The sequence below is a fragment of the Xiphophorus maculatus genome, chromosome 8, assembly GCF_002775205.1.
Source record: "Xiphophorus maculatus strain JP 163 A chromosome 8, X_maculatus-5.0-male, whole genome shotgun sequence".
NCBI classification, from domain to species: Eukaryota; Metazoa; Chordata; class Actinopteri; order Cyprinodontiformes; family Poeciliidae; genus Xiphophorus; species Xiphophorus maculatus.
This window is the reverse complement of record NC_036450.1, coordinates 788,716-803,670: the sequence shown is the minus strand read 5'-3', so window position 1 is coordinate 803,670 and position 14,955 is coordinate 788,716. Positions and strand designations below refer to the sequence as shown.

At 51.7% G+C, this 14,955-nt stretch overlaps 2 protein-coding genes across 2 annotated transcripts in view; both read right to left on the bottom strand.

Moving 5' to 3' along the window:
- The window catches only part of LOC111609520, a 7,394-nt gene extending 158 nt beyond the window's left edge, over nucleotides 1-7,236 (bottom strand). The window contains exons 1-7 of the mRNA XM_023338470.1: nucleotides 6,908-7,236; nucleotides 4,622-4,823; nucleotides 4,353-4,554; nucleotides 4,103-4,271; nucleotides 3,811-3,904; nucleotides 3,697-3,735; nucleotides 1-137 (exon numbers count right to left, since the gene is read on the bottom strand). The exon at nucleotides 1-137 is cut by the window's left edge and continues 158 nt beyond it. Coding sequence (XP_023194238.1) covers nucleotides 64-137; nucleotides 3,697-3,735; nucleotides 3,811-3,904; nucleotides 4,103-4,271; nucleotides 4,353-4,554; nucleotides 4,622-4,820 — 777 coding nt within the window. The 5' untranslated portion in view covers nucleotides 4,821-4,823; nucleotides 6,908-7,236 and the 3' untranslated portion in view covers nucleotides 1-63. The remainder of the gene's footprint in view (nucleotides 138-3,696; nucleotides 3,736-3,810; nucleotides 3,905-4,102; nucleotides 4,272-4,352; nucleotides 4,555-4,621; nucleotides 4,824-6,907) is intronic.
- An 87-nt stretch (nucleotides 7,237-7,323) lies between these two features.
- hsdl2 (hydroxysteroid dehydrogenase like 2) lies at nucleotides 7,324-13,336 on the bottom strand. Its single transcript, XM_005813439.3, has 11 exons — nucleotides 13,227-13,336; nucleotides 10,824-10,987; nucleotides 10,637-10,735; nucleotides 10,443-10,557; nucleotides 8,882-8,985; nucleotides 8,683-8,781; nucleotides 8,404-8,598; nucleotides 8,248-8,319; nucleotides 8,004-8,147; nucleotides 7,796-7,924; nucleotides 7,324-7,720 (listed from the first exon to the last, which is right to left on the bottom strand). The coding sequence occupies exons 1-11, from the start codon at nucleotides 13,241-13,243 to the stop codon at nucleotides 7,605-7,607; spliced, it is 1,254 nt and encodes a 417-aa protein (XP_005813496.1). The 5' UTR covers nucleotides 13,244-13,336; the 3' UTR covers nucleotides 7,324-7,604.
- Between the last annotated feature and the right edge of the window lie 1,619 nt (nucleotides 13,337-14,955).

Here is a 14,955-nt window from a genome sequence, read left to right as displayed (position 1 = left end):
AATCAAAACCAGTTCTTCTGAACCAGCTTCACATCGGTAAAAACGGTAAATATTCAGGTTTTCTCAACGTTTGTTCCTGTTACCTTCTCTGACCTCCTGCAGCTGATCTGGATCAACGCTGTCATATGTGAACAGGCCTGGAAACAGGAGTCACACCGTTAAAAAGCAGGACTTGGCTTCATCTGGACCAAAACAGTTCAGAAAATAATTCATCAGGTTTTCATTCATAAGAGAAGAGAAACAGAGAAAGAGACAGGAAGGAGCTGCTGCTGCGCTGCTTTGTGCATTTAGGATGCAGCTTGTATGGACGCCTGAGGACTGGACTGAGCAACCTGAGCAACCTGAGCGACCTGAGCGACCTGAGCAACCTGAGCAACCTGAGCAACCTGAGCAACCTGAGCGACGTGAGCGACGTGAGCAACCTGAGCAACCTGAGCAACCTGAGCGACGTGAGCAACCTGAGCAACCTGAGCAACCTGAGCGACGTGAGCAACGTGAGCAACCTGAGCAACCTGAGCGACGTGAGCAACCTGAGCGACGTGAGCAACGTGAGCAACCTGAGCAACCTGAGCAACCTGAGCAACGTGAGCAACCTGAGCAACGTGAGCAACCTGAGCAACCTGAGCAACCTGAGCAACCTGAGCGACGTGAGCAACCTGAGCGACCTGAGCAACCTGAGAAACCTGAGCAACCTGAGCAACCTGAGCGACGTGAGCGACGTGAGCAACCTGAGCGACCTGAGCAACCTGAGCAACGTGAGCAACCTGAGCAACCTGAGCAACGTGAGCAACGTGAGCAACCTGAGCAACGTGAGCAACCTGAGCAACCTGAGCGACGTGAGCAACCTGAGCGACCTGAGCAACGTGAGCAACCTGAGCAACCTGAGCAACGTGAGCGACCTGAGCAACGTGAGCAACGTGAGCAACCTGAGCAACGTGAGCAACCTGAGCAACCTGAGCAACCTGAGCAACGTGAGCAACCTGAGCAACGTGAGCAACCTGAGCAACCTGAGCAACGTGAGCGACCTGAGCAACGTGAGCAACGTGAGCAACCTGAGCAACGTGAGCAACCTGAGCAACCTGAGCAACGTGAGCGACCTGAGCAACGTGAGCAACCTGAGCAACGTGAGCAACCTGAGCAACCTGAGCAACCTGAGCGACGTGAGCAACCTGAGCGACCTGAGCAACGTGAGCAACCTGAGCAACGTGAGCAACCTGAGCAACCTGAGCAACGTGAGCAACCTGAGCAACGTGAGCAACTTGAGCGACCTGAGCAACCTGAGCAACCTGAGCAACGTGAGCAACCTGAGCAACGTGAGCAACCTGAGCAACCTGAGCAACGTGAGCAACCTGAGCAACGTGAGCAACCTGAGCAACCTGAGCAACCTGAGCAACGTGAGCGACCTGAACGACCTGAGCAACCTGAGCAACGTGAGCAACCTGAGCAACCTGAGCAACGTGAGCAACCTCAGCGACCTGAGCAACCTGAGCAACGTGAGCAACCTGAGCGACGTGAGCAACCTGAGCGACGTGAGCAACGTGAGCAACCTGAGCAACGTGAGCAACCTGAGCAACGTGAGCAACCTGAGCAACGTGAGCGACATGAGCAACCTGAGCAACGTGAGCAACCTGAGCGACCTGAGCAACGTGAGCGACCTGAGCAACAAGAGCGACATGAGCAATCTGAGCAACCTGAGCAACGTGAGCGACGTGAACAACCTGAGCGACCTGAGCAACCTGAGCGACCTGAGCAACCTGAGCAACCTGAGCGACATGAGCGACCTGAGCAACCTGAGCAACCTGAGCGACGTGAGCAACCTGAGCGACCTGAGCAACAAGAGCGACATGAGCAACCTGAGCAACCTGAGCGACGTGAGCGACGTGAGCAACCTGAGCGACCTGAGCAACCTGAGCAACGTGAGCAACCTGAGCAACCTGAGCAACGTGAGCAACGTGAGCAACCTGAGCAACGTGAGCAACCTGAGCAACAAGAGCGACATGAGCAACCTGAGCAACCTGAGCGACATGAGCGACGTGAGCGACCTGAGCAACGTGAGCAACCTGAGCAACGTGAGCAACCTGAGCAACCTGAGCAACGTGAGCAACCTGAGCAACCTGAGCAACCTGAGCAACGTGAGCGACCTGAACGACCTGAGCAACCTGAGCAACGTGAGCAACCTGAGCAACCTGAGCAACGTGAGCAACCTCAGCGACCTGAGCAACCTGAGCAACGTGAGCAACCTGAGCGACGTGAGCAACCTGAGCGACGTGAGCAACGTGAGCAACCTGAGCAACGTGAGCAACCTGAGCAACGTGAGCAACCTGAGCAACGTGAGCGACATGAGCAACCTGAGCAACGTGAGCAACCTGAGCAACCTGAGCGACCTGAGCAACGTGAGCGACCTGAGCAACCTGAGCAACGTGAACAACCTGAGCGACCTGAGCGACCTGAGCAACCTGAGCAACCTGAGCAACCTGAGCAACCTGAGCGACCTGAGCAACGTGAGCGACCTGAGCAACCTGAGCAACCTGAGCAACCTGAGCGACCTGAGCAACCTGAGCGACCTGAGCGACCTGAGCAACCTGAGCGACGTGAGCAACCTGAGCAACAAGAGCAACCTGAGCAACCTGAGCAACCTGAGCGACCTGAGCAACCTGAGCAACCTGAGCGACCTGAGCAACCTGAGCAACGTGAGCAACCTGAGCAACAAGAGCGACATGAGCAATCTGAGCAACCTGAGCAACGTGAGCGACGTGAACAACCTGAGCGACCTGAGCAACCTGAGCGACCTGAGCAACCTGAGCAACCTGAGCGACATGAGCGACCTGAGCAACCTGAGCAACCTGAGCGACGTGAGCAACCTGAGCGACCTGAGCAACAAGAGCGACATGAGCAACCTGAGCAACCTGAGCGACGTGAGCGACGTGAGCAACCTGAGCGACCTGAGCGACCTGAGCAACGTGAGCAACCTGAGCAACCTGAGCAACGTGAGCAACCTGAGCAACCTGAGCAACCTGAGCAACGTGAGCAACCTGAGCAACAAGAGCGACATGAGCAACCTGAGCAACCTGAGCGACGTGAGCGACCTGAGCGACCTGAGCAACCTGAGCAACCTGAGCAACAAGAGCGACATGAGCGACGTGAGCGACCTGAGCGATGTGAGCAACCTGAGCAACAAGAGCGACCTGAGCGATGTGAGCAATGTGAGCCTGGTTTCAGTCTCAAGAAGGTGAGGCAGACAGAGTTGGAGACAAAGCCTGATTCAGTTCATTGATTTAGTCGAAACGATTCACTTTAGCATTGCTGAACATGCAGCAGGGTTTTTCCTCACTGGTCCCTGGACCAACGATGGGTCTCGTTACACCAGAGCTTCTCAGTTCCAGTCCTCAGTCCTGCTCTAGATGAGCCTCTATTCCAGACCAGCTGATCCAAATGGTTGCATGACCTCTCCTGCAGCCATCAAGAACAGCAGACTGTTAATCAGCCAGAGATTCAGTCCATGTGACAGAAGGGAAACATCTAAAACATGCAGGACAGGGAGCCTGAGAAACACCGCCTTCCAGAGAGGGACCAGACTGAACCCAGACACGTCATTGGCTCCAAACCAGCTCAGAGTGAGGCTCCTCTGGTTTGGACCTTCACTCACCAGACAGTCGGCCCTGATTGGCTAAAGAACGGCTGGAGGAAGGAACTTACTCAGGTTCTGCCTGTGAGTCCAGGATTCAAGTGGGATTTCTGGTTAAAACAAGGAGAAACGATGATAAAACTGCAAAACAAACCCAGCAAACGTCAGGAAGACGTTGAACTCACCGATCGTCTCGTTGTCCCACAAGATCTCCTGGAGTCCAAACGCAAAGGTGGATTTCTCTGGGACGGTGAAGGCCGTCTCCTCCGTCCTGCTGCCCTGATGAGGAGACAGAGGAGGCAATTAGAGTCGTTCTCTCCTACGGGGCCCCATGGTGGGAACCGTTGTTCTCTCCTACTGGACCCCATGGTGGGAACCGTTGTTCTCTCCTACTGGGGTTGAGCTGAAGGTCCAGCAGGAAGTCAGGGTTCCCTACTTCCTGCTGTGTGGTGTTCTGGACTCGGCAGGTTGGCTCACCTTGACCAGCAGCTTCAGGAACTTCTGGTATTTGGCTGAAATGGACCCGTCCTGAGTAGACGTCCGGGTCATCCTCACAGGTCCGGTGTTGTACAGCGTCTCATGAACAAAGGCCAGCTTGTCCTTTTCCTTCATCTTCAGCAGCTTCATCTTTCCTTTTTCAAGCTTCCTGACAAAGATCATGAGCAGAGGAACCCGTCAGAACCGGTTCGGACCGCCGGGTCGGTACCACGGCCGGATGGAGCCCCACTTGCCGCTGAAGGTCTTCCTCACGCCTTTCAGGTTGGCTTTCTTCTTCTTGATGCTGACCGGCTCCACCAGGCCGTCCACAGAGTCAGACTTTGCAGAGATCGCCGCTTCGCCAACCGTTTCCTCTCCTGCGCCCAGCTCTCCGCTCTCGCTGCTCTTCACCGACGTCTTGAAGTCCTTCACCAGCAGTTCTTCTTCAACCTCTGGCAGAAAGGTTAAAGGTCACAGAAATGCTGCAGGTGCTGCTGCTGTGTCTGTCAGGAATCCCACCTGGAGAGAAGTTGTCGTCCTCCAGCAGCTCTGGTAAGGTGCAGTCCACCGGCGTGTACTTGGGGTAACTGAAGAACCTGCCCTGGCTGACCCGGACCAGGGTCAGCAGCTCCACCTTCTGGTTCAGGTTGGAGTTGGAGATCAGCTTCTCCTCCGCTCCCACGTTCTTCACCATGGCGCTGGTTTCACCTGCAAACATTTTCTGTTGGCACGAAACAGGGAAACCAGTAAAGACCTGGAAGGCAGTTTGGTCCAACTCTGCATCCGCCCGCCCGTCCGTCCGCCCGCCCGCCCGTCCGCCCGCCCGTCCGTCCGTCCGTCCGTCCGCCCGCCCGTCCGCCCGCCCGTCTGTCCGCCCGCCCGTCCGTCCGTCCGTCCGTCCGCCCGCCCGTCCGCCCGCCCGTCTGTCCGCCCGCCCGTCCGTCCGTCCGTCCGTCCGCCCGCCCGTCCGTCAGTCCGCCCGTCCGTCTCTCTGCCCGCCCGTCTGTCCGCCCGCCCGTCCGTCCGTCCGTCCGTCCGCCCGCCCGTCCGTCAGTCCGCCCGTCCGTCTCTCTGCCCGCCCGTCCGTCCGCCCGTCCGTCCGCCCGTCCGTCTGTCCGCCCGCCCGTCCGTCCGCCCGCCCGCCCGTCCGTCCGTCCGTCCGCCCGTCCGCCCGTCCGTCCGTCCGCCCGTCCGTCCGTCCGCCCGTCCCTCTGTCCGCCCGCCCGCCCGTCCCTCTGTCCGCCCGCCCGTCCGTCCGCCCGCCCGTCCGTCCGCCCGTCCGTCCGCCCGTCCGTCCGCCCGCCCGTCCGCCCGCCCGCCCGCCCCTCTGTCCGCCCGCCCGTCCGTCCGCCCGCCCGTCCATCTGTCCGTCCGATCCTGCTGAGGTGCTGAATCCTGGATCTGCATCCAGACTGCAGGGAAACCTGACGACCGGTGAGCCAGAGCCGAGAACGTCCCCCTGAGGGAACCCAACGCTCAGAAGATCTGAGACCCAAACGGCGGGTTTGCACCAAGCCCACCTGGAGCGACCTGACCCAACAGAACCGCAGACAGGTCCCACCCAAAAACCCGGCAGAGCTCTCTGCTCCGAAGCAAAATCTGGTTTGAGGGAACGAGGACTCAAACCGGCAACCCACTGAACGCCCTGAGCCGCCACTACGAATTACACAGCCAATCAGAGCGGCAGACCTCCAACTGGCCCCGCCCACAACCAGAGTGGAGTAACTAGTTACATTTACTCGAGTAAGTTTCTGGAAAAATGAGGACGAAGTCTTTCTGCAGCCTACGTTTCACTGGTCGCCTCGCCGACAGGAAGTGAAGAACAAACAGAAATCCTCAGACAGGAAATCAGACGCAGAGTTTTACTGACTTGCTGTTTGCTCACCAGATTCAGCTGGAGATCAAAACTGGTTCAACTCAAAGTCTCAAATTAATTTGAATAAAGAAACTTGTCCTGCTGGCTCAGCAGGACCTGCTGGGACTGAACTGCTTTTAACGTCTTCAGCCGTCAGTCATGTGACAAATCAACAAGCTGAACTGAATTTGGAAGTTTTTATCCTAATATTCATGGTTACAGGATGGAAGCATTTGCTGCAGAAATGTTCCAACGAAAAACAAGAATCTGCAGATTTATGTACTGACCATGTTAGTTACTGGTAGCTTTAAAGCACCAGTTTGTTCATATTTATCTCTTTTCTGTCATTTTAAATATTAAACCAGGTTTTATTATCAGTCTCCTGGGTGGAGTTCAGCCGCCCCGTCCCGCCGTGAAGCCCTGGGCGTCCGCCGGGATGCTGGAGTGAGGACTGCCGTCATGATGGGACACCAAACAGACCAGACCAGCTCACCAACTGGAAACCAGAGCTTCCAGTTGCCCAGCAGCTCTGAGAACCAGCAAACACTTAGACCAGGTGCAGAACACAGATCTATGGTTCTAGAACAGATCTATGGTTCTAGAACCTGCCAGCTCAGGAAGCAGTCAGCCTGAGCAGAAATGCAGAAATGTTGGTTTCAGGTAGAGAGGCAGCAGGTCCAGGTCCGGTCCAGGTCCAGTCCAGTCCAGTCCAATCCAATCCAATCCAATCCAGGTCCGGTCCAGGTCCAGGTCCGGTCCAGGTCCGGTCCCAGTCCAATCCAAGTCTGGTCCAGGTCCGGTCCCAGTCCAATCCAGGTCCGGCCCAGGTCCGGTCCAGGTCCTGTCCCAGTCCAATCAAGGTCTGGTCCAGGTCCGGCCCAGGTCCAGTCCAGGTCCAGGTCCAGGTCCGGTCCAGGTCCAGTCCAATCCAGGTCCAGGTCTGGTCCTACCTCTGTCTCTCTGTCCGTCCTAAAGCTGCTGCTCAGATCAGTTGAAGTGAAACAGCAGCAGAACTCCTGCGGTTCCCTGGAAGCGGTTTGGACCCGAGCCAGCGTCTGTGTTCTTCTGTGGAAACCAGACGAACCGAAAGAGTTCTGATAGAACAACAAGAGGTCGGATCCGGGCCAACATTCCTGAACACAGATATTTAGTGTTGGCTCAGTATTTCTAACCACTCATCTGCCCTGGTTTCATTAGTTCCTCAGGGCTTCGCACTTTGTTTCCATGGTAACATGGACAACAAACAGCTCTTTATGATGTCATAATTCATTTCCATGATGAACGGATTACCGCCAGAGTTGTGCATCTACTCAGAATAAAACATCTCTGTAGTCATTTTGCTGTAAAAACTAAACGTGAGACGATGCCAATTTGATTCCTTTATTTTCTGCTACCATGGCAACACAATCAGTTGTTAGTCAGGGTAAGAAAATCAGTTCCTGTGAAACATCCAGACGGCTCAAAGCGGCTGGCGCCGTTACCGTCGGTTACGGACGGATCGGCGGGATCCTGTTCATCGTCATGGCAACAGCTATGAGTTATACCGGGGTGTGAGTTCGTTGTTAAAGCAACATGAACAGCTAGAAAAGGTGAGGAGGAGGAGCCTTTCCCCCGGTGGGCGGGGCCTTTCCCCCGGTGGGCGGGGCCTCACAGCTTGGCCTTGTTCATGCGGCCCATCAGCTTCTCCAGCTTGATGGCGAGCGTCATGTCGCCTTTGATGCGCAGCTTCCCCGTCATGAAGGCCATGGTCGGCTTCAGCTGACCTGCGGGAACAGCAGGCGGCCGTTACCATGGAGACAGCACCAGCAAGGCGCCTGAGCCCCGTCGCTTCAACTCACCTGCAAACATCTTAGTGAAGTCGCCGGAGTCCATCGTCATGACGACGTCGGCCTCGGCAGGGGGCTCCCCCTGACCCGCGCTGCCGGAGCCGCTCTTCAGGTCCAGGAACCAGACGCCGCTGTGACCTCCTGATACGGGCAGGAAGACGTTACAGGACGACGCCGGCAGATGACCGGAAACCATATATGGACGTTCACTTCCTGTTACCTGAGAGGTCGAAGCGGTACACGCCCTGAGTCGCCTTGACGACGTCCTCATTGATGACGCCTCTGATGATGTCAAAGGTGTTTTCTATTGGTCCACCAGAACGGGGCGTGTCCGAGGGCGGCGCTTTGAAGGCCGGCGTTGCCCCTGGCAACAAGATACTACAGATTAGCACTGTAGTATCTCATAGTACCCTCTACTAGTCTACAGAACCCAGCAGTACCCTGCACTACCCTGCAGTACTCACCATGCTGCTCCATCTGTTTGACCAGAGACTCCGGCGCTTCGTCCAGGAAGAAGTCTGGCAGCAGCGGGTGGCCTGTGGACCAATCAGAGGCTCCGTCAGCGTCACATGTGTCTCACCTGTGACGCTGACGTCACACAGGTGAGAGGTGGGACTCACCTGGCTGGACGGCGTACTGGTCAAAGTCTTTGACGCCTTGCTCCTTGAGGATGTCCTCGTCCACCAGGAAGTGACCCGTGTAGTCCTTGGGCTTGGACAGAACGGCGTAGGCGGCGTCCGCCATGATGTCCGCCGTACGGCACTGCTTCCCGACGCCGTCGCCTCCCAGCATGTCCATGGCTGCTGTCTGGATCGCTATGGTAACAGAAGGGTGGGGTTAGCATGAAGGGGTGGAGCCTGCTAGCATGCACCGCTCCCAGGAGTTGCTAACGTTCTGACCAGTTCTGGGCCACAGGGCGTTGACGGCAATTTGACCTCTGAACTCTTCGGCCATTCCCAGGACGCACATGGACATGCCGTACTTCGCCATCGTATACGCTGCCAAACGACAACACAAATTACTGATGAGGAGGCGGGGCTTCCAGACGGTTTCCACGGCTACATGGAGGGGGGGGAGTCATCTGGTTTCTATGGTTACCGGTGTGGTTCTTGAACCAGACGGGGTTCAGGTTGAGGGGCGGCGACAGGTTCAGGATGTGAGGACGGCGACTCTTCAGCAGGTGGGGGATGACCAGCTTTGACCTGAGAGGCACAAACACGGCTCGTTAAGGGCCGCTCGTTAAACACGGCTCGTTAAGGGCCGCTCCTTAAACACGGCTCGTTAAGGGCCGCTCGTTAAGGGCCGCTCCTTAAACACGGCTCGTTAAGGGCCGCTCGTTAAGGGCCGCTCCTTAAACATGGCTCGTTAAGGGCCGCTCCTTAAACACGGCTCGTTAAGGGCCGCTCCTTAAACACGGCTCGTTAAGGGCCGCTCCTTAAACACGGCTCGTTAAGGGCCGCTCGTTAAGGGCCGCTCCTTAAACACGGCTCGTTAAGGGCCGCTCGTTAAGGGCCGCTCCTTAAACATGGCTCGTTAAGGGCCGCTCCTTAAACACGGCTCGTTAAGGGCCGCTCCTTAAACACGGCTCGTTAAGGGCCGCTCCTTAAACACGGCTCGTTAAGGGCCGCTCGTTAAGGGCCGCTCCTTAAACACGGCTCGTTAAGGGCCGCTCGTTAAGGGCCGCTCCTTAAACATGGCTCGTTAAGGGCCGCTCCTTAAACATGGCTCGTTAAGGGCCGCTCCGGCATGACTTTTTATTTTTGTGGGGAAGAAATATTTTCCTGCATTCTTTGGGAGCTTGGTGGTCCCTAATTACATGTCAATCATAAAATCGGACTCTGACACCTCCTGGAACCAGATTTGGGTTTGTTGCCTCAGGGTAACATTGGTCTAGAACACCAAGATTGTCTACACTGATTATGAGAAATGAAATACAAATCAAACAAAAACTATATTCATAAAAGAACTATTTTTTGGACAAAAATATGTCAAAAATCATGCCCCCCAAAAAATAAAATAAAGGAGCAATGTGAGGTACAGCTATGTGGTTTGTTGCCTGAGGGCAACGCCATGCCATAGAGGGTTAAACACGGCTCGTTAAGGGCCGCTCGTTAAGTGCCGCTCCTTAAACACGGCTCGTTAAGGGCCGCTCGTTAAGTGCCGCTCCTTAAACACGGCTCGTTAAGGGCCGCTCGTTAAGTGCCGCTCCTTAAACACGGCTCGTTAAGGGCCGCTCGTTAAGTGCCGCTCCTTAAACACGGCTCGTTAAGTGCCGCTCGTTAAGGGCCGCTCCTTAGCAGACAAACTGCATGGTAATGTTGAAAATTAATAATCCTGTTTTGCTTTCTCTTTTAGCTGTATACTCGTACATATACACACACAGTAAAGCTAAGACTAAAGGAAATGACACGTTGGGAAACGCTACTCAGGGCGTAGCTTAGATAGAGGCCAACACAAGGAACTAGCTCATCAGGATAGCATGCTAATGGACCAGCTGGACTCGCAAACATCAGAACCTAACGGAGAACCGACCATTCTCCACTGTAATTTAGTGTTTATCGTATTTGTGGCACTTTGAACATTAACTCCTGAAATTTCAGGAAGATTGCATTTGGGTTCCCAGTGCTCCCAGTGCTCCCAGTGCTCCCAGTGTTCCTACGTCAGGTATGTTCCTCTCAGGTTGATCCCCAGCATCAGGTCCACCTTCTTCATGGGCGTCTCCAGCGTTCCCGTCAGGCTGATGGCGCTGGCATTGTTCACCAGGATGTCGATGCCTGCCAATCACAAACAATATCAGTGATGATGTCACAGCTAAGAGATGACATCATGGTGAACCAACCAATCGGGTTTTACCTCCAAACGTTTCCACGGCTTTCTGAACGGCCGCTCCGATCTGCTGCTCGTCCCGGATGTCGACGACGCAGGGCAGCGCCTTCCCTCCGGCCGCCTCCACTGGGACACACGGCAGTAACTGGTCATGATGGGACGCAGACTGGAAAGTTCCGGACTGAACTGGAACGGATCCAGCACCTCTCCTCACCTTCATCTGCCGCCGTGAAGATGGTTCCAGGAAGCTTCGGGTGCGGCTCGGCCGTCTTGGCGGCGATCACCACGTTGGCGCCGTCCCGAGCGGCTTTGAGGGCGATGGCCTTCCCGATGCCGCGGCTCGCTCCCGTGATGAAGAGCGTGCAGCCGGCGAGCTTCCTGTGGTGCGACAGCAGCTCTGTGACATCATCACTACTAATAACTGACCCTGCTGCTGTGTGCGGCTGGATAATGACAGAATCATCTAGAATCTTCTCCTTTCAGCTCCGCCACAAACATCCTACATTTTTATTAATATTTTTAAAATGACAGCAGCACAAACGAAACGTTTTGCTGCACAAACGCAGTCGAGTTGATTGACACCAATATGGTGCCCCCGTCGTGGGGGGGTCAAAGGTCAGCCAGGACATGGACGTTAGCTGTCACATTAGCGACCTTTTCATGTTGCTTCTAGCGGTACCATCTTTAGAATTGTATTAGAAATGTAATTAATTACAAATTTATTGATGGAACTTGACTTAATGATTGATTCTATGTTGCTTTGTGTTTCTGTGTTTGTAATGATGTAAAGCACTTTGAAATGTGCTATACAAATAAAATTTGATTGATTGATTGATCTTCTTTCAGAACCAAACCGACTCTGCTACAGAGATCCGCTGGCTGTGCTGCAGCTCCCTCTAGTGGTTTTCTGGTGGAGCTGTTGGATCTTATGCTCTAAACCAGTGGTTCTCAAATGGGGGTACGTGGAGGTACTGCAGGGGGTACGTGAAGCTTTTCAAAATATCTTTAAAAAATCAGTAGGCTCCTCATAATAAGTCTTGGGAAAAATTATTTTGTAAAAAGTTTGATAAAATATAAATGTGTGTTCATGCACTGAATTTTATATTCAGTATTTAGTTTCAATATCCTTTAAAATAAAACGGACCCCCCCACCAAGTTAGTTTGACCCACGGACCCAGGGCACTCGTCAACGACTTGTCGTTATCATGATTACACTGTAACCATGGAGACGTGGCTAAAGCGTAGCAGCAATGCTGCTGAAAGTATAGATAAAGTGAAAAAGAAGGCACTGTACCTCTTTTTTATTCCAAAAATGTTTTGCCCGTGTCAGGGGGTACTTGACAAAAAATATATTTTTAAGGGGGTACATCACTGAAAAAAGTTTGAGAACCACTGGCCTAAATGACTAAACAATCTTAATAAAGTCTGGTGCTAAACTAATCATCAGGATGCCAGGCCCAACCGGATCAGAACTAATCAGAGAGAAGAGCAACATGGAGGGACCTGAAGCTGGGATGAAACATCAGGAGCTGATGGAGAGAGGGTCACACAAGACTGCCCCCTGCTGGGTGGAGCATTAATCAGCTGCAGCTTCAGCCAGAGACAAACTAATTTCATCCATCCATCCATTTTCTAACACCTGCTCCCCTGTGGGGTCGGGAGGAGCTGCTGCCTCTCCGGCCAACGTTCTGGGCGAGAGGCCGGGTCACCTGGACAGGTCACCAGTCTGTCGCAGGGCAACACAGAGACAGACAGGACAAACAACCATACACACACACACACACACACACCTAGGGAGAATTTAGAAAGACCAATTAACCACAGTCATGTTTTTGGACTGTGGGAGGAAACCCAGCATGCACAGGAAGAACATGCAGACTCCACGCAGAAAGACCCCGGGCCAGAAATCGAACCCAGGACCTTCTTGCTGCAAGGCAGCAGCGCTACCAACTGCACCACTGTGCAGCCCACACAACAATTTAAATACCATAAATTATTAAAATTAAAATAAAAGCAGAGCCCTACCATTATTAAGCATTTCATATTACCTACAGCAATAACTAGGTCTGATTTACTATACAATTTAATTTTGTTCGTTCAACATTTTTGACCTTTTGGTCTTTCATAATAAAAGCCTCGACAGAGCAGCAATGCTGCCAGTTTTTATTTTGAAGGAGCTTTTAATAATTTTTAACGAGCTGTTAATTTTTTCTATCTTCATATTATTTAAAAACATCCAAACTAAACACATTCATCATTTTCATGTCAAAACATTCATCTAACAACCGGGAATCTGATTTAAAAAAACAAAAACACCGGAAGCGCTGTTAGCCACGCAGCTAACAGAAGTTAACTGACGCTAACAGCTCGAACCGAACTTCATTCAAATAGTTTAACCAAGTTAAACTGCCTTGCTCAAAGGTCAGTGGGCAGAAGGAGCAGAACCGAGTCAAACCCGGAATTACAATCAGAACCGCTCCTGTGTCAGTTCGGCTCTGGAAAACCTCAGAGTTACTGGTACTTTTCCAGTGAAACCAGTGTAAAACCAGTAAGGAGTCCCAGCGGCGCAGCAGCCTGCTGGTTTCGGACTCGGTTCTGACCCGGAGCTCAAACTCACCCCGAATTCTGCAGCATGTCGATCCCAGAGCAGAAAACTAGCAAACACCAGCAGCGACTCTTCTTCACCTTTCACCCACTTCACAGACCCGTCACACCGGATGTTACGTCTTATTAACATCCGAGTTGTTCAACAAAGATCTTCTCTGAACAGGATGCCTGACTGCTGTAGTCGCTCTGTAGTTTCTCTGCAGCAGAAGGTTCAAATTCAAAAATACGTTATCAATCCCAAAGGGAAATTAAATACAATTATTTCTGTAAGTCGTTGTGTGTTGGACGATGAACGGCGCATATGTAGTTAAAATAAATATTCATTATTACTAGAAGAGTTTCCCTTCCGTTAATATGATCAAGTTCTTCCATAAATCATTTAAACTGAAGTTATTATTTTTGGACCTAAAGAGGAACGATCTAGAGTTATAGATCTAGAGTTATAGATCTAGAGTGATAGGTCTAGAGTTACAGATCTAGAGTTATAGATCTAGAGTGATAGGTCTAGAGTTACAGATCTAGAGTTATAGATCTAGAGTCAATGCACAGCTTCAGTTATTACAACTAAAAACCAGCGATAAGGCCCGAAACCTGGGAGTAGTGATGGACTCTGACCTGAACCTCCAGAGCCACATAAAGACAGTTACAAAGTCGGCCTTCTATCACCTGAAGAACATTTCCAGGATTAAAGGACTAATGTCTCAGCCAGATCTAGAGAAACTCATCCATGCCTTCATCTTCAGTCGTATTGATTATTGCAACAGCGTCTTCACAGGTCTGTCCAACAAATCAATCAAACAGCTGCAGCTGATCCAGATGCTGCTGCTGGCGTTCTGACTAAAACCAGGAAGATAGAGCACATAACACCAGTTTTAAAGTCCCTCCACTGGCTCCCTGTAGCTCAAAGAATAGACTTTAAAATACTGATGTTAGTTTATAAATCACTGAACGGCTTAGCACCACAATACATTAAAGATCTGCTGTTGTTGTATCAACCTTCCAGACCTCTCAGGTTCTGGTTCTGGTTCTGCTCTGTATCCCCAGAACCAGAACCAAACAAGGAGAAGCAGCTTTCAGCATCTATGCACCACAAATCTGGAACAAACTTCCAGAAAACTGTAAAACAGCTGAAACACTGACTTCTTTTAAATCTCCACTAAAAACCCACCTGTTTAGGATTGTATTTGAAATGTAATCAATTACAAATTTATTGATGGAACTTGACTTAATGCTGTGTTTTGATTATTGATTCTATATTGCTTTGTGTTTCTGTGTTTGTAATGATGTAAAGCACTTTGAAATGCCTGCTGCTGAAATGTGCTATACAAATAAAATTGAATTAATTGATTGATTGATTAAACTCAGGGAGGAGGGCTGAAGTCAACCTGGTTCTCCTCTGACCTAGAGCTTTAAAGCCCAGCTAGTGATGAGACGTTTCCTGATAAAACAGTAAGAGCAGCACAACACGTTTTTACTCAATTTAAAAGTTAATTATCAAGTCAAAATTATCCATCCGAGAAATTATTTCAATAAAATAGTATTTTGGGGGGGAAAAGGCAACTGGTCACTTGATCTTATTTAAAAATGAAAATGGTTTAATCAGACAAAGAAAAATAAAAAATGATCAGCAAAATCTGGGATTTTAAGGACTAAACTGAAAAAAAGTTATGAATGTAAATAATTACAAAATTATACATTTGAAGCAGAAGAAGCACTTTTACAAATACATACATAGAAAT